The sequence below is a fragment of the Ptiloglossa arizonensis genome, chromosome 3, assembly GCF_051014685.1.
Source record: "Ptiloglossa arizonensis isolate GNS036 chromosome 3, iyPtiAriz1_principal, whole genome shotgun sequence".
Taxonomy (NCBI): domain Eukaryota; kingdom Metazoa; phylum Arthropoda; class Insecta; order Hymenoptera; family Colletidae; genus Ptiloglossa; species Ptiloglossa arizonensis.
Genome location: NC_135050.1, coordinates 18204884 through 18228588, shown reverse-complemented (window position 1 = coordinate 18228588; position 23705 = coordinate 18204884). Strand labels below are relative to the sequence as shown.

Genomic DNA, 23705 nt, shown 5'->3' with positions numbered 1-23705 from the left:
GCTTCGTGGAACGAGAACACCCGTCTCACACCGATCACACATGTACACGCGCATACTCGAGCACACTCTTCGGTTCCTAGGGTCTAAATAAAATTAAAAAAAAAAAAAAAAAGAAACGAAAAAGTCGATCGAAACGATCGAGCTTCTCGGAGGGGTTGCAACCCCGTATTCTCGGAACTTGGTTCCAGGAGGCTGAAGTTCGTTCGAACAGTCGTTTCATCCGCTTGTTCGTCGATCGATCGATCGATCGATCGTTCGATCGATCGTGGGGTGGACTCTCGGTTCTCCGTAGACGTGGATGATCAACCGAGGGTCCGCGAGACGATTCCCGTAGGATCTCTGGGTGCGAGTTTCTCAGTCGGTGCACTCGGAGGCGAAGCTCTCGAGGTCTACGTAGTGTCCGTTCATGTTGTCCTCGAGCAGCTGCGCCAGATCCCTCCTCAGCGTTTGAAATTCCGGCCTGCGGTCTGGATCGGCGTGCCAGCATCGGGATATCACCCTGAACAGCTCGCTTCGGCAGTGCGAAGGCCTCTCCAGCCGATAACCGTTCTGCACGTTCCGCATGACTTCCCGTGCCGTCATGTCCGGGTACGGTGTCGAACCTGTGGACACAGAATTTTTCACCATCGCGCCGACAGCCTGGACGCAACGAGGAATATCGTATCGAAGATCTATTTCGTGTTCGGTCGAGACTCGGCCAGTGAGAGAGAGATGTTATTTTCGAATCTCGAACAACGATCGGTCAAGTTTCGAATATATGTTGCGATGATAAACGTTCGAGATAGATCCATAAATCGGTCTCTTTTGAATTAATTGCTCACTGTCGCATCAACAGGAACACGGTACCCGCGGTCCGTTTCACGTTCAGTCGTGACCGAGGCGGGGAATGATATTTTCGAATCTCGAACAACGATCGGTTAAGTTGCGAATATATGTTGCATTGATAAATGTTCAAGGAAGATCTATAAATCGGTCTCTTTTGAATTAATTGTTCACTGTCCCACCAACAGGAATACGGTACCGTTCGTTTATTTCACGTTTAGTCGAGACCGAGGCGGACAGAGATATTTTCGAATCTCGAACAACGATCGGTTAAGTTGCGAATACATGTTGCAATGATAAATGTTCACGAACGATGAGTCGATAAATCAACCTTCTTTGAATTCATTTTCCACGCGATACATCGAGGAAAGTATCCCAACGAACGATCGCAAAGCAGAAGAATACCTGCGACGATACGACGTCTTATTCACCGATTGCTCGTTTCAATTTCCGACAGTCTTTCCACGTTCAATAGTTTCTTCCCAAAACAAAAACACCGCATATTCTACCTCTCGCGTGTATTGTCACAGTTACCAAAAAAGAACCGAGATTGCGGAATAATAATGATCGAAATACATCGAGCGCGAATAGAATAGAACGGAAAAATGTGAAACGTACCTAGGGTGACGATCTCCCACATCAAGATCCCGAAGCTCCATACGTCGGTCTTGGTGGTGAAGAGAGAGTAAATTAAGGACTCCGGTGCCATCCACCTGATGGGCAATGCGTTCCTCCCGTGTCTCGTCTCGATCACCTCTCCGTCCTCGTTCGCGAATCTGGACATGCCAAAGTCCGCGATCTTGCACAGCTTGTTGTGGTCCACCAACACGTTCCTCGCGGCGAGATCACGGTGGATGATCTGCGAAACCGAGCAGCACAGGTTGATCCCATACATTTTTTTCTTTTTTCTCCTCCTCACCCCTCCTCGCGCTTTCTCGCGGCGCGACCGCAGGTGGACGTCCTGTTACGCAACCGCATCACGCAGTGTCGCGTGACAGGACGCGCGAAATTGTATCCCCGGGACCCGGGGTCCCTTCGCGCGAGCAAGAAACCCTCGACCTTCGTGCTCCCTCGTTCGGTGCTCGTCTCGTTCATTCGCGATATTTACGAGTCGAATTTTATGGCGCGCGGCGGAATCCGTGCCCGACGCTTCGTAACACGGCGGCACCGCGGCGTTACTGCTTGTTATTATTTATTACGCGGCTGATTTATCGCGTGTTTATCGTCGCGCACCGTTGGTCCCGCCGCGGAAGCCGAACTTGATTTACTCTACCCCCTCGACGTGGCCAACCGAGAATTTACGTGGCTCTGAAATTTAATTGTTGCCCGATCGGGGATACGACCCTCGCCGGGTTACAGCTTGATCGTTACCCCGCGAGAGGAGACCATTCCACGAGCTCGACTTTCAACGAAAATGGCCGAATTCTACGTAACGTTCTTACGTGTTTAAGTTCTAGTTACGTTCTTACAAGTTCTTACGGGTTTCCGAGGATAGAATCACCGCGCGTTGAAGTCTCCAAAGTAGAGACGTTTGGTCTTTTGTCGAGTGGAGAGTTGTCACTTCGCGATTTTATTGTGGAAGAATTGGCTGGGTTATTATTTTCAATGTTTTTTTCTTGTACAGTTCGTAGGTATTCCTTTCGTAAGATGTAACAATTTTTCAGTTTCCGTTCGAAGAATTGAGAGAGATGGAATTTTTTCGCAAACCCTTGGCAATCTACCGCCACTGTCGAGCGATATTCATCGTGTCGTAGTATTCGTTATTAATTATTGTAAGAGGGGAAGTAGTTTGGTTGAATTTTCGCTAAAAACCAAAGAACCTTTACACCGCTTGTAATATCGAGCTCAGCGACGGTATCGCCACGCGTTCAAATCTCCGAAGCGGTGCATGCTCACGGACTTGTAATACGAGAACCGGTTGCGTTATGAATTTTTCACTCGACGGTTTTACAGTAATTAAAATAAAATTTCGTCCACCGTTGTTGCATTTCATTAAACTTGGAATTTGTACCGTTACGCGTACAGTTCGGTGGGGCAGCGTCTGCAATTTTCTGGAATCGTGGACGAAGGCGGTTTTTCCCGTATCGGGACGAATAAACATGGCGCTACTCGGTAAAGCAGCGCGTTTCGCTACCGAACCGGGCGTTTCTGTATAATTTAATCAAAATTCCAGCGCGCCACGGGCACGAAAATAATTTATCATACTTTCTACCGGTAACACCGCGGTTGTTAGGAACCTGTTCCCAAATGAAACAGTGTCCCGACCAGCGCGGTAGAAAAATGTTAATTCGCCGCGTGCAAGCCGCTCGGAAAATCGGAGACCGAACTCGTCCGCGGCCGATGCTAATGAACCGCGCAACTCAATGTCAAGGCGAACTGGATATACATACGTCTTTGCCGTTTCTTTAATGACTTCATCTTCTAGATTTATCGGCGGTGCGGTACGAACACCGTGGTACGGATGAACGAGAAAAAGAACTCGAACGCGCGCGGATCCATTTGTCGTTTCTACGCGCTCGTGTTTTTGCGCGCTCGTCAGCGTTTCGCGCGAACAAAAATATGCTTTACCGCTCGAAACCAGCCACGCTTTGCACACCGAGTTGTTAACACGTTCGATGCGCCGCGACGCGTTCGAGTAACCCCGCTCGAGAAAAAAAAAGCGAGACGTTTATTTTGAAAAGTGAAAAAGCTGACGTCTCTCTCGTACGGACAATATCGAAACGTCTTCATCGAAAAGAAAAAAAAATCGTTCTAATAAATATTAGCGGATCGTCGAGAACTCTGTAAAAAGTGTCGTTTATCAACGACGAAGAAATTGAACAGACGTTCGTATTTTTGTTGTTTTTAAATCGTTGTTTTCGTTCGGTCGAGGGAAAGGAAAAAGTTTGCGCGTACGTCTTCTTTGTTTTAATAACAGTTCCTCGCTTGTTTTGAGGAATCAATTGAATTCGTGTTATCTTCTTTTGTCGTTCAGACGAGTTGCGAACGAACCTCGTTGAAAAATGTGCGCGATTGAAGAATAAACAAATTGATAAAGAACTTCGGTGTTGGTTCGCAATAATTTTGTTTTTCAAAGGACTTTATATGTTGGTAAGTGGTACTGGTATTTTTTAAATAATATGTTTTCGCATTTGCGGTACTTTTTGTACAATTGTTACAATGTTGCGGATAGCAGAGACAGAGGAAAATTGTGTATTTTAGAAGCAAAATTACATAGCGATTGGCATGCATCGACGCAGTATACCGTCAAACGTATTATTAATTTAATAGTGTCTGTCAAAAGGAACACAGCATCGATATTTGAAGAAGTTGCGTAATCGATATTTCTATCATTTCTGATGCGCTACTAACTGAAATCATCGCCTTAAATATTACTCGTGGAGAGAAGATTCACTACGTTCGTTCGTGTCAGCCATTTCCTCGCCACCGTGGATAATTAGATATTTTCGTATACGTGACGACAATACGTAATCACTACACATAGGTAGCCGAAGAAATATTATTTAAAGACACGCGTGTTTAAACGTCCGCTAGATCAGGGAAAAACTTCTCTTGTGTGCTTGCAGACAATATTCTTTACAACTGTTAGAATTACTATACGATTTTCCGTCGGTCGATAAGTATAGTTCAAAGAACAGAACATTAAATTGTACAAATGGTATATCAGGAATGTAATTTTGTATTTAAAAAAAAAAAAAAAAAAAAAACACTCTGGTATCCGTTAAGTTTGTTCGAGTTGTAGCAGTCGTTCAAACTCGTATCGATAATTCTGAAACCCCCTGTGATATGAAAGCAAACGATAAAGCACACGATTTAATAGGTTCTCCTGCAATATTAAACGTCAATGTTTTTAGTCTCTAGCAACGATCTCGAAACGTACACCCCATTGTTACACCGTATCGAGTAATGACCGTGTCGCGCATTCTTTTAAACAACGAAACCCAATGTTTCGATACCTCGTTTCACCGATCTCATCTCGCCCGTGTATCACCCGTGGCTTCCATTTTCAATTAACCGTACAATGTGTATCGGCCTCGAGAGGTATTTCTACGAAGTCGTATATAATCTTTGATTGAAATCGACATCCTGACTCGGTTGCTCTTAAGTCGTCCTTCCAACGAAGAGTACAGAATACTGATTCCAATCGAGACTTCGTTCCCGCTGCTTGACGCCTCGAGCCTCTCGAGTGCGCACACCTCTTCGCGAATCATAACCGGTCGACGATGATGCTTAACTATTTTCCATTCTTAATTTTGTAATCGGCCACGGCCTGCTACCGATCGCCCGCGACCATTGAAATTTAATATACAAGAACACCGAGCCTCGTATACAACGTGTGGACGAAATGTGTCTTCCAACGATAATTGGAACGTTTATCCGTACGAGTACCCGCAACACTGTCCCCTCTTATATAATCCGATTACTTAATAATTTCAAGTATACGAACAGGCTGACGCAATATTTACAACAAGATGCTGCTGGAACAGTTTCTGCTCGAAGTGGAAACGAGTTAGAAGAGATGCCTTCTGGCTACGCGTGTAAAACGAACGCGCTCGACGATTTTTCATTCATAATTTTGTAATCGGCCACAGCTACCGATCGTTAAGATCATTGACATTTAATCCAAGAACTCCGAGCCTGGTATACAAAGTACAGGTGAAACGTATCTTCCAGCGATAATTAAAACGTTCATTGGTAACGATATTTACAACTTTGCCCCCGCCCCCCACTCTTATATAATCCGATTGCCTAAGAATTTCAACAACGAAAATAGATCGACGCAACATTTACAAGAAGAAGCAAGAACGAGTTAGAAGAGATGCCTACTGGCTACTTGTAAAGCGAGTGAATCGTAGTTCTTCTTTTACAACGAATTGAATTTTAATAGAGTGGAACTTTTACGTCGCGGACTGCAGACAAGATCACGATTTGTTATTCTAATGCTTCGGCGAAGAAAGTCGTTCTGGAAAGGATTAAGGAAACGATGACTCGTACAAAACTCGAGGCAGTCGGTTGAATTATGGAAATGAAGAAGATACATATCGGCTGTTTAGAATGTAGCTACGTTAGCTACACATTTTTTCACCTTCTCGCGTTCTACGCCCTGAAAAATCATCAATCCTGTCTAAACGGACGACACGTATCGAAAACTCGACGTGTCTCGATATCGATATTTGTGTTTTATTTCATTTCGATGCCACCTGTCGAACTTCTGCGATCGATGTGAACCGTTTACAGTGACTCGATGTTTCGAGCACGTTCCTCGTATTCGTCGAGCGAAGAGGGACCTTGATGTTCCTCAGACCGGAGTGGATATTATTGTTTTCCTCCCAATGGGTAATTATTGTCCACTAACTTCGGAAAATTAGCTTTCGCGCGGTAATTCCTCGAAACGATTACGCGAACGTCGGTAATTCGACATTCGAGGAATAATAATTACGAACGGTTTATTTGGTGCTCGTCCTTGCGAAATCCCGCTAATCGAAGGATCACCTTCGCGAATATTACTTCAATTATTGGTCTCGCAATGAGAAACGTTTCTCCCGCGTGACTATGTTCGACGTTGCACTCCCAGACACTCTTGGTACTCGAAAAGCAGCGTTGCTCTTTTGTTTCGTCGTACTTAACGGCTCGTGTTCGTATCCATTGAAAAAAATTGTACACCCTCTTTCTCGTATTGTCAGTTAAGTATCCAATGACGGCGGAATGTAAATTCTGCTCGTGTAGACGCAGAAACATTAAAACAACATTGCGAAGAAATGGAAAAATTTATGACATCGACTGTCATCCAACGTCAGCAGTGCTGGTATTATCAGTTGGGAAAAAAAAGTCCATTAAAGAATCGCGAGGTGCATAAAAATATTTATTTTACGTTCTTCGTACGAAACGCGTGACGAGAACCGAAAATTTATAGTTGCGAAGTTGGAAATTTGCATTTCCCCGCTATCGGCTTCGAGCGGCACAATTCGTGCTTTCAAAATTTCGAAAACCGAATAAAAACTCGATTCTTTCTCTTCTGTTCGTTTTCGTGTCTATTCGAGTTTGTCCACCGGCGTTCCTAGTTTCTCCGAGTTAAACAAACGATGTATAATTATGAGAAAGTTCTCCGCAAAAAATTCGATGTTTCGAATAATTTCGGTATCGGTTAAAAATGTATTTTAAAGAAAAATTTCACAAAAAACTAAATATTTAGATTATACGTTTCATGCATAATACACACGAATAACGATAATGGTGTTCGAAGCTTTTCTCTAATAACGACACGAAACTTTCAACGATGATATCTACCACGCATTGAAATCACCGAGTAACGTTTGTCTCGATATTACGTTCACGATTTTATTACACGCAAACTAAACGCATTATCGTTTCGAGAATTTTTCCGTACGATTTATCGGATTCTTTTGCAGAAATTGCAATAATTTAGGGTTTTCTATCCCAAACAACGACGAGGATAGAATTTTTGTTCCAACTTCTTAGCAGTCTGTTCCCACGGAACTAGCGATTAAATGTCACGAGGTCTCGAGCCTTAATATTCGTCATATTCGTTAATAAATACCGTCAAACGCATTCACGACCGAAACATCGAATAAATTAACAGAGTCGTTTAAAATTTGTTTCTCGGGGACGAAATTCAATTCGTCACGCGTGCCACGGACAAAAAGCATTCCGCGAAACTAGTTTTCAAAGGGACCGTGCCAAAATGGTTGTGTTACTAAACGCGCGCCGTTATTTTTCTTCAAACACGGACAAAAGGCACCGTTTAATCGATACAAACGTCTTTGCGTGTTCCCGCTAATGTAAGTTTATCGTCTTTTGGACAGCCGCTCGCGAGGTGGTCGAACAAATGTTCACGAATTCGTCGCTCTCGGCCAAAACACGGACCATATTTTAGCCCAGTGACACAAACTCCCGTGACAAAATACTCCTCTCTCGTTCGTCACGTCTTTACGACGTTGAGAAAATATTTGAGATACAAATATCATTGACAACCTGTTTGTCAAACCGTGACTTTTTCGCTCTCAACCGCGATATCTAACGGAGAACGATAGATTTACTTTTCTTTCGGGAAGTACACCTTCAAAGAAGACGAGAACCATATATTTACAGTGAAATTAGTCCTGAAACAACCGCAATTTTTTAGAAAAAATTGTTCCGAAGTACACGATTCCTTCAAAGAAGACGAGAATCATGTATTTACAGTGAAATTAGTCCTGAAACAACCGCAAACTTTCAGAAAAAAAATGGTCTGAAGTACACGATTCCTTCAAAGAAGACGAGAATCATATATTTACAGTGAAGTTAGTCCCGAAACAACCGCAATTTTTTAGAAAAAATTGTTCTACGTATCGTTTCGATATTTGAAGTAATTTTCGCGGTGGGTACCGAAAATATTAAAAAATCTCTTTTTTCTACTCTCGTCGAGTAGCGACGGTTCCGTAACCGGGAGGACAAATTTCATCGAACACTCGAGTCTCTCTTTTCTCTCGTCGGTCATGATTTACGAACCAATCCAGAGTCGAGAAGAATTAAGAACAGGTTCGACCCGATACGAAGTAGCAACATCGGGGGCAATTCCTCGATATAATGTCGCAATAAATAGACGACGGTCGTTTCGTTTCGGCTCGAACGGGAAGATTGGTCGAACACGCGAGGATACGAAAATCGTGATAAACTTCGTGGCGACACCGAGAGGTCTCGTAAAATTGATCGAGGCACGGTTAAGTACGGTGTTGATTTAAAATATTTCGTACACCGTTCGTGGTGGCTGACGTAAAAGAATTTACGCAAGAAGATTTAACAGCCGCGTTTCCTCGTTCCGCGGTGTTCCTGTTTCTCCGATAAACTTTGTCAAGCACGCGCGAAGCGTTACATCTTTCGTCGCGAGACGCGTACCGAACTAGCGTGATTTAAATACCCGTATTTTCTTCTCGCCGCAACACGGGAAAAACGTACACGCTTAGACACGAGGAAAGGAAAACGTTCAGACTGACCTTCTTTGATGCCAGATACTCCATTCCTCTCGCCACGCAGTATCCGAAAACAGTGAGATCTCTGGACGTCAGTGCTGCCGAGTCCTCGCTGAAATTGTAGAAATCCTGCCTGGTGCGATGATCGCGCAGATAGGCCAACAGTTTCCCGTACATCACGTACTCGAGTATGAGATAATGAGGCTCTGCAAACAAGCACGATTGCATAATTAATTTCAAACCGACCGTGGCCCGAAAGTATCGTGAAATTACAGTTTGATCGGCATTAACCACGGACAGCGGAGAAGAAGCGTGCAAAGGATTAGAGGACCACATGGCGAGAATACGAAGGGCCGTACCAGTTGGGAGGCCCTTAAAGTAATTTAACCGGAGCACTTTCGGGCCCCCGTGGGTAGTATCCGGTTGATTGTAACTTATGGCCCCGCTTTTGCTGGCTCCGCGAGCTCGTAACTTTCATATTAGGCTAGCATTACCGGACTCTAATAACTTCGGTTTGTTAAGAAGCATTTCTTTCTTCCGGTCGTCTCGTTCTTTACCCGCCGGGCCCGCGGCGCGTCCAAATATTTATTCGCGCGTTAAAACATACAGCGATCCAGCATAATACGAACGACAACGAGCTTTAACTTCTTTCCGTGAATAGAAGAGAATTATTTTTCGAGGTAACGCCTTTATCTTTGGAAAAACGAATACATATATTCTGTCACAATATCATCCCCACGTAGCACGAAGATACGAAACGGGATACGTTTAAAATTAATTCCAAGATTATTCATCGATTCGTGGTGTTTTCTTATCGTGGAAGATTTTGGAACTTTTCAGCGATCGGATATTAAAGTTACGAGCGAGGTTGTTGAGTAAGAACGTTAATTAGCGTGGTATGAAATTATTTTTATCGTTTCGCGTAGCGTTAAAATTCTCTGTTAACGTGTAACGAGAAAATGTAAAGACACGAAAGAACGATCCGAAAATCGAAAAGATTTCGAGCTTTTAAACGACGACGTGATTATCATTTGTTAGACTTGACCGAAGAAAAGTAACGAGAAAGATGACACGCTTTCCTCGCTTTCCTTCCTATCGGATGCAATCTGCACGATTATCTGTCTCGAGATTCCTAAACGATAACATACAGTCGTGAATATTAAATCGAGATTTATTCAGGGCTTTCCGATAACGAGAAAAATAATCCGTCTCCCCGTACAAGATTAATTCCCGCATTCCGTATGTGAAATATAATCCTCGAGTTTCCCAAAAAACCGCGGAGTTGATTATCAACGCCAACGTATAGCGCATAAAATTCTTTGGCATTGTTCTGGTGTACACTCTGTGGCTATATGCGACCCGGAAAGCACCGGCGTCCACTATAAATGGAAAGCAGCCGCGTTCTAGATACGACTAAGTGCACACAATGTGCTCCATAGCCGGCAGAAAAACTAGGTACAAATATAGAAAATTGCGACTTCAAAGAGCCGGACGCCGACGACTACGAACTTGTGGGGTCCGACGTAGGCGATCGTGACAAAGTGAGGTCGCTCGGACCATTGAGAATCCTGAGACTCTTGAATACTTATACTTTGTTCGCAGTAGACGTTTGAACATTGCACGAAATATAATCCAAGGAGGCTTGGGAACAAAATTATTCGATTAATTTGTCCAAGGGTGGCTTCTTCAAGACGTTCAATCGATTATCAACGTCTATTGAACGAAATGAATGTTCGAATCGAATTCACCGATCACGTACGAATTAAATTCAGTATTTACTAATTCTGAATATACGTATCTTTGGTATTATCGATATTCGAAGTTTTCGTAAAATAAATAGTAATAAGAATAATGATGTTAGGTAATAATAGTAAATGGTTAATTAGGATCTCTAGATTCTTAGGCTCTATGAGACTTCTATAGTCTGGTGTCTGAGGTCCTGACGAATCAGAGATTCTCGAAATCTTTGAGTCCTCGGTGACCTTTCGATTTGATTCAATCTTCGAAAGTATTGGTCATCTTGAGTTTCTGGGAGTCCATAAATTTGTATCGGATCTCACGATCGTCTATATTGGGTTCCACGACTCCCTAGAGTTTGTCTCTGTTGGGTGTCCAGGATTCTCTAGAGTTTGTCTCTATTGTGTTCCACGACTCTTTAGAATTTGTCTCTATTGGGTTCCACGAGTCTGGAATCGTCTGTATTGGGTTTCACGTGTCTGGAGTCGTCTGTATTGGGTTCCACGAGCCTGGAATCGTCTGTATTGGGTTCCACGAGTCTGGAATAGTCACTGCTCGGTCCGACGGGTCTGGTGCCGTACTCGATGGTATCCCGCGAGTGCAGAGCCCCTATCGAGTGCCATAAGTTTCACGTCGCCCGTATTAGGTTCCACGTGTACAAGGTCAGGTATGTCGGGTCCGACGAATCCGGGATCGTGTTGTATCGAGTTCCACGAGTCAGGGGGTCGTTCTCTCGCGTCCAAAGTCGCGAGTCTCCGCGGTCTCACGGTTTCACGGACGAAGATGTCGCGAAACGATGAATTTTTTGACAAAGTGTACGCGGTTCGAACCCTAAACGACATCGCGGAGACACGATACCTCGGAACTGCGTGCATTGATGTATCGTTTCCGATGCATTAGGTGTAAGTGAATAATTATAAGTAATTGCCAGGAACGGAGCACGTGTGCACGGTACTCCTTTGCATAATCCAACGGAGATGGGTATCTACTTGTTGGACAATTAATTTCTTTGATTGCTTGCAATTACTGCGCGTGTATTTGTAACTACCAGTTTTCTATAATTCGTGCCTTCGGAACGAGAAAAGCAAAGCTACCTGCTGTTTGCGCGGGAATCGTTACGTAGCAATTTAATTTTCATAATTAGTAGGTAACTGTTCGCCGTCGGATGCTGCGACAGCCTCGAAGCTGCGCGAAGGAGATCTTATTTCGATAAATTATTTCGATGGTGTTTGTAAATTGTCATTTTTCCGTTCAAATTCCCGCGAATCGGGCAACGAAGATTCGGACAGGCAATTTGGTCTTACGTGGGATCGTTCTCATCGAGAACCAGTTTTCGTTGCGCGCAATTATTCGATTCGGACGAAACATTATGTCACGAGACGAAACAAGAGCTTCCGAGTTGTTTAACTCGATACACGCGACAGTGGGCGTTCGAATACTATTATTTAACACCGAACGAAGCGTGAATGTATAAATGCATAATATCCTCCTACGAGTTCTTCTTTTTCTTCTTCTTCTTCATCTTCTTCTTCTTCTTCTTCTTCTCTCTCGGTTTTTCGCGCCGACGATGCTCGAGCTTTTTAACATAAAACGTGAGGATGGGATCTTGCGGGGTTCGCGCGTGCTCGCGACTCCGTCTTTTCTCGGAATTATTGGCCGTTTGAAACGCGAACGGTCGGTTTGATAAAATAACGCACCTCTTTCCGAGAATATGACAATTCCGTGGGAGAAGTACGCGCTGAAAGTAAACGTACGGTGCCGCTGGCGTGTATCGCATTATCATTTCATTAGTTTCGTCTGTAAAACAACGCTAATGGACGCGCGCGAGCGTTCGCAGCTACCACGCTTTGCTTTGAATTTCAGAGAACAACGTTGCTCGGTTAATTTTCTTCGCTCCCGTGGTTTCTCCTTTCAGGAAAGCGGAATTCATGAATTCCAACGAGACAAATTCATCGTCGGATGAATTATCCTTCTCGACTTCCGTTTCTACACACTCTATCGATAAACATTCTAATGTTGCGTGCAACTGGATAAATTTCTTTTCTCGTAAGTATTCTTCTATTCCGTACTTCATTCGTGGATACACCTACATTAATTTCGAGCGAATACGTACAAGTGTTGTACATACTTCGAGCGATATTATTTCTGTTTTACGTATTATTAATTAATAATTATTATGTATACAGAACGTATCCCGACATTTTTTACTCAGCTTTCGGTCGACTACACGTTCGCGTATTAAACATTTCCAAACAGTATTTTCATCGATGCAAGGTCAAGGTCACTGTTAATGAACTTCTCGTTTCATTTCCAAATAATTTTCCATACGAACGTTTCCAATCGAATCTAAATTTCTGAATTCAAGGTCATCTCAAGGTCATAGTACAGTAGTTTCTTAAATTCGTCTTGACATCGTTCGTGATTCTTTGAATTCAAAGATATGTCATTCGATAAAGTCGAGACGACCTTGACCTCTCGCGAAAGAAATTTCCAACCACACCGAAGATCGTATTCCTGATAAAATGGTGCGTTGAACGTAATAAAATGGAGCCGAAAGTGGGAGCGGACACTTCCCGTAGGTCGTGATCCTCGATCAATGGGGTTACGAACGAAAGCTACGGTATTCGTGGGAACTCGCACTCGGTGTCAACCGAGCGTCGACCTCGTGGACGGCCCGTGGTATATTCGAATTATTTATGCAAAACGATACGATAGATTGGCTCGTTCGAGGAGTCGTCGAACGGCGAAGAAATTCGCGCGTTGCACCTGGCCGAGCAGAATATGCGTGGCAACGAACAGAAACACGTCGAATGAACGATGCGCCGCTATGTTCGAGCGGATCGGTGAAATTTGTCATCGATAACCGGTGGCCCGCGTATAATGATCGCCACGCGCGATAGTTTATGGCGGGGAGGAGGAGATCGCAATACGCGGGACGGCGCGCCGTCGCGGGATCAAAAGATACGGCCGGGGAGCCGGCCCTTAATGTTCAACCCTAATTCATACGCGCGCTAAAGCGTCCAGGAATTTCTTCACGCGCGAATAAATAAGCCGGGCCTCGATTAGACCTCAAAGAAACGCAAAGAAACGAAAGAATGGGGAAAAGAGAGACGCGTCGTGGCCGAGGTTACTCCTAGAGGACCGAGCGGTTCCGAGCGGCTCCGAGAGGAGATTTTCGGCTTCGTGAATTCATTTTTAACCGTCCCCGTGGAACGAGGCGACGGAACGAGCGTCGAGCGATCATTTTGACGCTTCTGTGCGCGGAACGGAGTAATTCTCGTTGCTCGTTTTCTTTTCGCACACCTTCGTGGAAAAGAGGAACGAAATTCCTCGGGACGTCGGTGCAACGTGGTGCGTACGTTATCGACACGTTCGCTACCGCGTGTCGCATAATTGCAACAGGATGATTCTCGGAAGAGACTCCGGATAATTACAAATATCGCACGAAATGTAAAATTGCGATCGATGTTCGGACATCGAAGAACCGAATAGAGTGAGAAAACTGGTACGAGTATTTATTGATTCGGAATATTCGCGAATATCTTCTGCATCGTGGACGTCCAATTGGTTCAATTGTAAGAATTGTATGGAATTTTAGTGTACGTTAGAATTGTATATTAAATTAGTGCAGAGTGTAATTCTTTTCGTTGTATTTTCAATACGCGATCACGGTGAAGAGCTAAACCGAAGATCGAAACGTTTACGAATAGTAATACGCTCGTACCGACTGTTCTCGATACTCGGTTCAAATGAAATTGGTAGACACGTTGGTGGAGAAGTTTAAATAAAATTACAAGCATCGTCTGGCGGACGGTTTTCCAGGAGAACGACACCGGTGAACGCGTTAAAAACGCTCGACCTTCGACGAGGCTCAGGATTTTTTATTTCGAAGAGCGGTAGTCGTCAGGAAGGGCGCGAGAGGGCATCCTTTGACGAGAGTCGGGCGTCAAAGGACGAAAACGTCTCTCGAGAGGAATTCGAACGCGCCCACCGTGGCTCGAACGATAAATACGGGGTGGAAGAGGGCCAGGGATTCAGATGCCGTAAATCTTGCGTGGTGGTCCTCGCGGCCGTGTTTTTTCTTCTATGCGAGCCGAACGAAGTCGAGAGTCCTTCGAGAAGATGCGCCGAAGGCGGACCTTAATCGTCGACAAATTATTCCAACGATTCTATGAATTTCAATTTTTTTCCTATCCGTTGCCAGCGTGGAAGTATAATTCGGTTAAAGATTACAAAAGGGGAGGAACGAAGCTTCCGAAAACTCCTCCCCTACAATTTTATTCAATTTTCCGTGCCTTCGACACATAAATAATAACTTTTCTAACGATGTGAAACACCCTGTATTGAGACTCCAAATTCGAAGTTTTTACACGAATCTTAATCGTCGACGAATTAACCATCTGCTTTCAATTTTTTTCACCCGATTTGTTGTCAGCGTGAAAGTATAATTCGATTGAAAAATTACAAAAAAAAAATAAGAATGTTCTCTGAACTCCTCCTCGACGATTTGATCAAATTCTCCGCACGTTTGACAATGAAGTATCAACGTTTGTGCAACACTTTCGTAGCACGTCGGGGCTGTCAATTGAAAGTTTGAAACGTTCTTTGTGCTCGCCCCGTCTCTCCCAGCGACAAATTTAAACGGTCCATTCTCGTTTCAGCGGCCGATGGTACAATGCAATCCGCGGCTCTTATCGAAGAAATCTGCGAGGCTACCAGAAAAGTTACGCGCCATTGTGAGGGAAAACTCGCAAACCACACCGAGCCCCGGCGTTTCTTACGAGACGCGGAACGCCGGATGATTCTTTTTTCCTTTCGTGGATGTTTCGAAAAACTCTCGCCGCGTAGAAGGATTAAATTTCATGTTATTGCTAGACGAGTTCGCCGCGCATTAGCATACAATCGCGAAAACGAATAGCGCACGCATAAATATCGGGGGAAGGCCGCCGCGACGTCAAATTCAGATCGACCGTGGACCGATCGTATCGATACCGGTATTCTCTCCCTCAACCCCGTAGGAACGATCATTTCCCCGGCTTAATAGACGTATTGTGCCATGAGGATCGTCGCCGTGGGGACGCGTATGGAAATTTATACGATGAGAGCGACGATACCGACGAGCCTGGAACGAAAGACGTATAATGGGCCTCCCCCTTCAAGTCCGGCACGACTAAAACTGCAGATTGTCTCGTCGGAGTTTTGATGTCTCAAGCACAGATTTGTCGTTAATGGCAAACTGTGTCCGTGTGACGAAACGTACAATTGTACGCGACGCGACCAGAGATCGTTGTTTGGCGAAAAGTTTTGGGATTTAACCCTTTCCACTCGAGAGACGATTCTCGAACGCCACTTAATTCGGTGTACGTTCTCCAATTCGGAAAACCATCGGGGTTTCGAATTGAAATTAAAATTCAATCACTCTTTTGTTGTAAGATGTAAATATGCGTATACGAAATGTTGAAATGAAAATGTTTTAAATTAATTACACGATTCGAAGATTTTTATCGAGATGCTAGTTTCTGGTAGCAGAAAAGCTTCGAGTGCAAAGGGTTAAGAAACTTCTAGAAATTTACCACCCTTCGAGTTTCTCTCAGTCTCTCTGCTACGCTCTAGAAATCTATGAGCAATCCGTGCGTGGGTGGAACGTCGATCGAAGGAAATAATATTGGGAGATATTTCTCGTAAACGAATTTTTCATACAATCGATCGTTGGGAATCGAAACAAAAGCGTCGAATGTTCGAAGAATAGGTACAATTGGTGCATCAGTGCACATCGGTATCGCATTTCGGTTAATCAAGGTTGTACCGGAATGTTAAAGTTATTGCAAGTGGAGTTGATTATCGAAGACACGAACAAGAATGCGTAAATATTGTCGTTTCTTCGTAAGGCTTCGATTATTATTGGTAACATTTTTATCGCATCGAAGCAGCTGAACATGTTTTCATACTTTTTCCGACTTTTGCGAGCAATTTTCAAAATTTATTTTGACCGAAAGATTCAACGTTGACACAGTCTGTTCCCGTCGAGGTTTTTCCTCAAGAGACAATCGAAATTGTCGAGCACTGATAAATTTGTAGTTTGAATTTAAAAGATGAATTGGAATATTTTATTACGCGGCGCTGAATAACGTTATCGGTATTGGAACAGATGTTTTCATCTAACTGCACAATCGCCTCTAATTAGATTTTTCGACGTAATTTCAAACGTACAAATTACCAGTTGCGAGTTGTTAATCGAAGACGCGAAAACAAACCGTCAATTTATCGATTCCGCCTTGTATCACGTTAAATGATAATTAACGACGAATGGAGATGTAATTGTTTAATTGTCTTTTCTCGACATGTTTCATTGTTGGGAATCCACTGTTTGCAATTAACCAGGGGATAATTACGGACACTTTGTATACCGTTATTTAGCATACAACATTTCCACATTTAACGTTGCATAATAGCCTTCTTTTCATTTTGCGCTTTGTCGATGCAATTCGAAGCGAGGATGCCCGATAAACGGTACGTGTGAATTGGAATGCGCCGACGCATGCGAAAATTTACTAAACAATCTCGAAGAGTACGAACAAGAGACGCAGAGAATATACTATATAGAAATTCGAAAAATTAACGGTAGTCGTACAAATTATCGATGGAGAATTTGAGTAAACTGTGAATATAAAAAAAAAAGAATGAAGTCTTGACAATTTAGAACTAAGAAAGTATCTTCGAAGTATTCTTACTTTCCTAACGAAATATTGATATTTGATTACTGGTTGCCAAAGAGTGAATAACTTTGGTAAAAATGATCGTACTGCGGTGGAACTTTCCCATCGTTTACAGAAGAAGCGTAACCTGTTGCGGAAAATTAAAACGATATTTTCTAAACTTTATCTCGAGTCGAACGGTAGGACGATTTGTCATTGAACAAATAAAATGCACCAAGTTGTACAAGTAATGCGAAATTCCAAACATCGATGCTGCAAAGGCCGCTAAAAATGAAACGAGGACACTGATGAGAAGAGACGTTCGCAATCTATGTCGATTTCATGCTTCTTCGTCACGTTGATGCGAATTTCACCCCATGCCGGTAACATTAATACAATCTCATTTTTATCGCACCTAAACATTCGCAGAATGGGTCTATATTCAATTAATCTTTCGTGAAATGCATTCAGCAAACGCGAGACACACGGTGATCTCGTGACGAATAAACATAAATCCTTAGAGATTCCATTGTGGAAGAAAAATCGCGTTTCAACTATTTTAACGATTAGTCGAATCGTTATCCCCGACAACGAACTGCGTAGAACTCGTTAATCTGTCCGTTTCGACTTTGTCCAAGTCTATTATGTCTATTGCTCAATTACCCGGCAGCTCGATGGCACGTAAACAGCCATCTCCTCCGAGAAAACGATCGATCTTCCTTTTATTTGCAAAACAATGGCACCGCACGTGTAAAAATGATTACGGTGGCGGTTTGCAGCGATCGAACGAAAATAAAAAAAAAAAGGTACGAGCAACGCTGACTCAATGACAAAGAATGCTTCCCTCGCGATACCCTAACGATGACTTCAATATGCATTACGCCGCGGTCCGCGACGATACAATCTGTAAACGGTCGTCGAAAACATGGAATCGTAAATAATTAAAGATATATCAGCTTGTCGAGAGATAAGCTCAATTTGAGAAGTAATTGCGTTTGCAACGAGTCATTGCTATTCGTTTTATGGGCATACTGAATAGGATGATTGTTTATATGGCAGGGTCTCTTCGGAGAAACTCTTCGAGTTGAAAACGAATACAAAGGAATTTTGAATCCGTCTGTCAGCTGTCGTTGTAAGAATCTCAAGAATTCCAAACTTTTTCTTATGAAATTATCGAGGAATCGATAGTGTCCACGAGACCTCGGGGCACGAAACTCATCAACGTGGACAAAACGAATACAAAGAAATTACGAATCTGCCTTTCAGCGTCTTTGTACGACTCTCGACAATTGACAATTTATCGCTAGGGAATTATCGGAGAATTGAAATCGTTCAAGACACATCGAGACACTCGTCGATTCGGATAAAAAGAATACAAAGAAATTACGAATCCGTCTGTCAGCTGTCTTTGAGAGACTCTCGAGAATTTCAAATTTTTTCTTAGAAAATTACCTAGGAATTACAAACGCGAGACTTATCGATCTGGACAAAACGAGTACAAAGTGATTACGAATCTGTCTTTCGTCTGTCTTTTTGCAACTGTCGTCGATTGAAAATGTACCGTTAGGAAATTCATTCGAACGAAACTAATCGCGTTGACGAATACAAAGGAATTTTGAATCCGTTTTCCAGCCGTTTTTTGCGAGACTCTCGACAATTGTAAATTTATTACTGGAGAATTACCGAGGAATCGAACACGTTCGAGAGATCTCGAGACACGGAGCTCGTCGATTTGGACACTAAGGAGGAAACGAACGACGGCGTTGTTTTTACGAGAAAAAAATATTTTCGAGAAGGTAAATCACAGTCACGACACGTTCGACGCCGTTTTTTAAACAAACGCGGAACCTCCTCTACAAGGCTTGATTACTTAATCGTTGAACCGCGCAATCTGCGCGTTCCCAGCGAAAGAGCGACCACTACTAGTTTTTGTAAAGTTTTACGTCGTTAGTGCCCGTGCAGGCAAGGTCGGAGATAAGTGATTCGCGCATTCGGTCATAAAGAAGATGTCTCGGCCGCGGATGCAAAAAGGATGAATCTACAACGGTGGGAAATTTACGTACCAGATGTCTCTTAACGAAGAATTCGTGAATCACGGAACCGGACCGAATCGAATAGTAATAGATTATTTAGACCGTAACAATTGGGCAGTTACGAGATTTCTACAGAATGGAAAAACACTAACCAATTTTCGAAAATGAAAGAAACGAATTGTATTTAAATGAAAATCGGAATAATTGCTCTCTTGAAAAAAAAAGTAACGTTCGCGATATATAAATTATACGAAAAAAATTGGAAAGTTCGTAAAGATTGATACAATGACAAATTTTAATTTATGTATTCAATACGGTAACATCATATTTTTACTGATTTTTACGAGTTTCGACGAACTCGTTTAATTGTAGAGTTTAGGCAGTGTAGCTAAGAAAATTTTGTAGACACGAGTCGATAATACACGAGTTACTGGAAAAACGGTGAATTCGTAAATTAGCGAAACAGAACCACGGTATCTGTATATGGAAATGTTGGCGAAACTCACCTTGCTCGGTGCAACAGCCGAGAAGTGTAACAACGTTGGGATGGCTGCCGAGTTGTTGCATGATTTCGAGTTCTCGAACCAGATCCTCCTTTTCTCGCTCGGAAGCACCTTCTTTGACTGTTTTGACGGCCACTAATCGAGTTGTTCCTTGATGACCGGTCAGGTCGTCAGCTTCAGCCTTCCAGACCTTAACGATAGAAAAATGAGACGTAAGTATAACTGTGTAATACGATTTTAATTGTTAGCTACGACCTTTACGTCCGAAAGGAGTCACGCTACCGTGCGATATTAAACGACGTATACCGACGTGCGAAATTATGTAATAAATTCGCATTATCCGACAAGAATTTCCGCGGTGAGGAGAAACACGTTTCTCCTCGCCTTAATTGAGATTTCATCGAACGACGTACGAGTTCAAATATTTTGGAATCGCTTTTCAAACAAAACATTGAATAACGTTCCGAGAATCGTTACGTAAGAAACCGTGCGTTCGCGTATTATCCGTGGTAGATGATCGATTACGTAATTACTTTTATTTAATCTCGTTGGGAATGTACGCTGAAAGGATTCCAAGAATGTTAAAAACGTTCGAGAGACGGAGCTCGTTCGATCGAGTGCGGTTAAATTCGCTTACGTGACGAACGGTATCGAAACTTTGTCACCGATAAAAGTGAATTGATTTTTGTACGGTAGGCTTCTCGTGGAAGCGGAGCCATCTTTTCGAAACACGAAACGCTACGTTGATCGTGTTCGTCGTGAACGTCGAGGCTCGTTCCGTGGGACATAGAATTGGCGGTCGAGCGCCGAACGTTTCGCGTTAACGTCCAACGATTTATTATCGCGCGGTCACGATGCCACGGGGACTCGGTGTTTCAGGTTCCGTTCGAAGCTGAATATAATGCCTTACCTGGCCAAAGTTTCCTTGCCCGAGGACCGTCTGTAACCTAAGCTTATCTCTAGGAAACTCCCATCTGGATTCTTGCGACGACGGAGGCGGAGGCTTCTCCGCTTCGTGACACTGACAACAGAAAAAATAAAACGGCGCTCACACTCGCGAACGATAATTATTTAAAAACGCCTCACGAATAAATCTGCTCGCGGAGCAAACAGAAAGAGCGAGAGAGACATTCTTTGATGTTCCGCGGCTGAAAAATATGCGCAAAAATTTCGTATCCGCGGCGAGGATTATTCTTACGCGCGGATGACTACTTCTGAACGATGTTTCGCACGTCACACGCTGGAAAGAGTCCTTCGCGTCTTTCCGTGACCGCGACAGCCGAGTGTAACGATACCCCGGTGATGATGAAGAATGTGTTGGCGAATTTGCGAGATAAATAACAACAAGGTCGCGCGAGATTTGATTTATCGGTGGCGGAAATTTTTTTTTCGCGCGAAGAGTAATAACTCCGGGACGCGGCCATTTTTCACGTTCGTTTCGAAAAATAATTTTATCAACCGTTATTGCCCCGAGAAAAGACTCTCCGCGTCGATATATCAAACCCGTACCCGATCAACGGCCACGATGTTATTTATCCGCAAGAGTGATCGTTCGTATGTTGATCAAAGTCGCGCGGGGAGTTGCTTCAGCTTTCGTGCAATCGTCCAAAAGGAGGATTCGTAACGAACCGATCATTGGAACGCGTAACTTTCGACGATTAAAATCAATTATCGACCAAGGACGCGTTCTCGAGACGGGCTGCACGATACTCTTAAAATACTGTAATATTCGAAAATAGTACCGTTAGGATATTATAAAATAATATTTTCAAACGATACTATTGAAATACCGCAAGATAATGGGTCATTTGAGATAGATTTTCGATTCACCGAATAAAATTTAATTATTAATTCGCCAAGTGATAGAGAACGATTCGATAACGATGACACGAGCGGTCGATCTTGTCATGGTGATTTCAATGCGTGGTTAATAGCATCGTTGCCAGACTCGGTGTTCACGCACGATAAATACCAATGTACAGGACCGATCTTTTCCGTCGATTTCGTCGAAGGATCAAAGGGTTAAATTTTATTCGAGGTCAAAAAAAAAAAACATACGCTTACCAAGTGTTGTATCCTCGGTAATTTCGTGATCGCCTTCTCGATGGACGTTTTGAAGTCACCGTTTTCAAGGTTCAGAGCGTCCTTCCGGCAACTTATCTCCGACGATGTGTCCGACTCCTCGAGCACCTGTGCAAATTAACATTATACGTACGTTCGTTTCGTAAACACATTCGCACGTGCAATTCACGCGGAATTGGAATTCGTGTTTCGTAAAATGCAATCTCCCTCGTGTCGGTAATGCCAAGTAGCGACTCGTTCTCGTATATTTCGGTTCGTTTAATTTCACGACGATCTCTTTTGTCACTTCAGGAAGGAAAGTAATTCGTATTATCGACGTACTCGGCACGAATCCTGACGATAACGCTAACCCGGTGAACTCGAGACGACGCGCGACAAATGGAAAAACGAGTTTGACGCAAAACGAAAGAAAATCTGTTTACAGTTCCACTGGAGAACACGTAGAAAAGTGTCGTACGATTCGTTCGACGTTGCGCGCGTTTCGTTAAACGCTCGTCGATAACGGGAACAATTTTTCATTTGAAAATAAATATTGTTCCATCGAAACGCGACAACACTCCTCGTACCTCGAAGAGTATCGAATTACGAAAGTATTTATCGTTCGTGGAATTCGTTTACACCGAACTCGTTTTTTATTCGTTCTGTTCAATTTCGAGACGACCGGTCCCGTTCGTTGAATTCTCTCCCTTTTCGAAAACGTTCGGAAAGCCCAAGAATTTCGTTTCTCGTGTTCTCGCTCGAAAACTAGGTCTCCCCGTGTCGTTCGAAATCGAAACGCGCGAAACACGCTCGATCTTTTCGACGAGGCCCGCAAACGGGTTTGCCTCGCTGTTTGCTCGGCCCTCTCGCATCTTTTCATTCTTTTCCGCTCTCCCACTACTTTTTTATATTCGCGCGAGCCCTTTGTACGATCGCGCGGTTTACAATCATGAATGTCCAGTTAACGTTGAATTTATGTCCGCGGATTTTTACGATCGCTCGCGCTAAAAATATTCGACTCGACGCGAATTTTCGCGAATTGTTTGAACGCGCAAGTGTTCGACGTGCACGCGCGTGCTCGAGATTGCATTTTCGGGAAGAGACATCGACGTACTCGTCGATCGACGAAGATATTCAACGTCGAGCGTTGCAGCGTGAAAATTGGCGAACGATGAACTCGTTGGCTTGTTTCGTGAATGAAATTTCTCTCGACGCAACGCCGCGAACGAATTTCAATTTTCCACTCCCGATATTCGAGTTCGGTGCATCCTTCGCGCGAAACGCGCAATTAAGCTCTTATCGAAGACAATGGCGCGAACCATCTTCGCGTTATGCAATTCTCTATTTAGTTTCTCGTTAGACCGCTGCATTATACCATCGAGCGGATCCGAGACGATCGGACGTCACGGTGCATTCTCGTTCAAAGGAAGACACCGGGTAATCCTCTTCGCGCAACGAACTCGACGATCGCGATCGTCGATCGAACGATCGTTCGTTGCGAATCATTGGCGAACATTCGGGAATCGTAAAGTTTCTTCGTCGATGTAGTTTTCGCTCGCGACGCGTTCAGGGCCGTACGGACGAAATTGTTTAAAAAATGCGCAACAATCGCGCAGCGATGATTCGATTTCGACGTCGATCAATATCTTTCAATGAGAATTTCGTCACTCGCGTAACAGGTTGCGACATCGGAGCGCATTCATAAAAAATTCCGAATCAATTACCGTCTGTTTGGATTATACTCGAGGTTGGTTGAACGTGGAAAGAAATAAACGAGAGGCGCACATCCGACGCTGTTAAGAGTCACGTACCGCGTGACGCATCGCGGTTCTTATCAGAGAAGTCGTACGTGCGAAATTCAGGATTTTCCATTTCGAACGAACG

At 43.6% G+C, this 23705-nt stretch overlaps 1 protein-coding gene across 1 annotated transcript in view; it reads right to left on the bottom strand.

Annotated features, from left to right (window-relative positions):
* Positions 1-216: 216 nt before the first annotated feature.
* The window catches only part of LOC143144012 (uncharacterized), a 294077-nt gene continuing 270588 nt past the window's right edge, over positions 217-23705 (bottom strand). Inside the window, exons 3-8 of the mRNA XM_076305937.1 lie at positions 21825-21950; positions 20671-20781; positions 19764-19950; positions 8817-8998; positions 1441-1681; positions 217-602 (exon numbers count right to left, since the gene is read on the bottom strand). Of these exons, the coding sequence (XP_076162052.1) occupies positions 355-602; positions 1441-1681; positions 8817-8998; positions 19764-19950; positions 20671-20781; positions 21825-21950 (1095 nt within the window). The 3' untranslated portion in view covers positions 217-354. The remainder of the gene's footprint in view (positions 603-1440; positions 1682-8816; positions 8999-19763; positions 19951-20670; positions 20782-21824; positions 21951-23705) is intronic.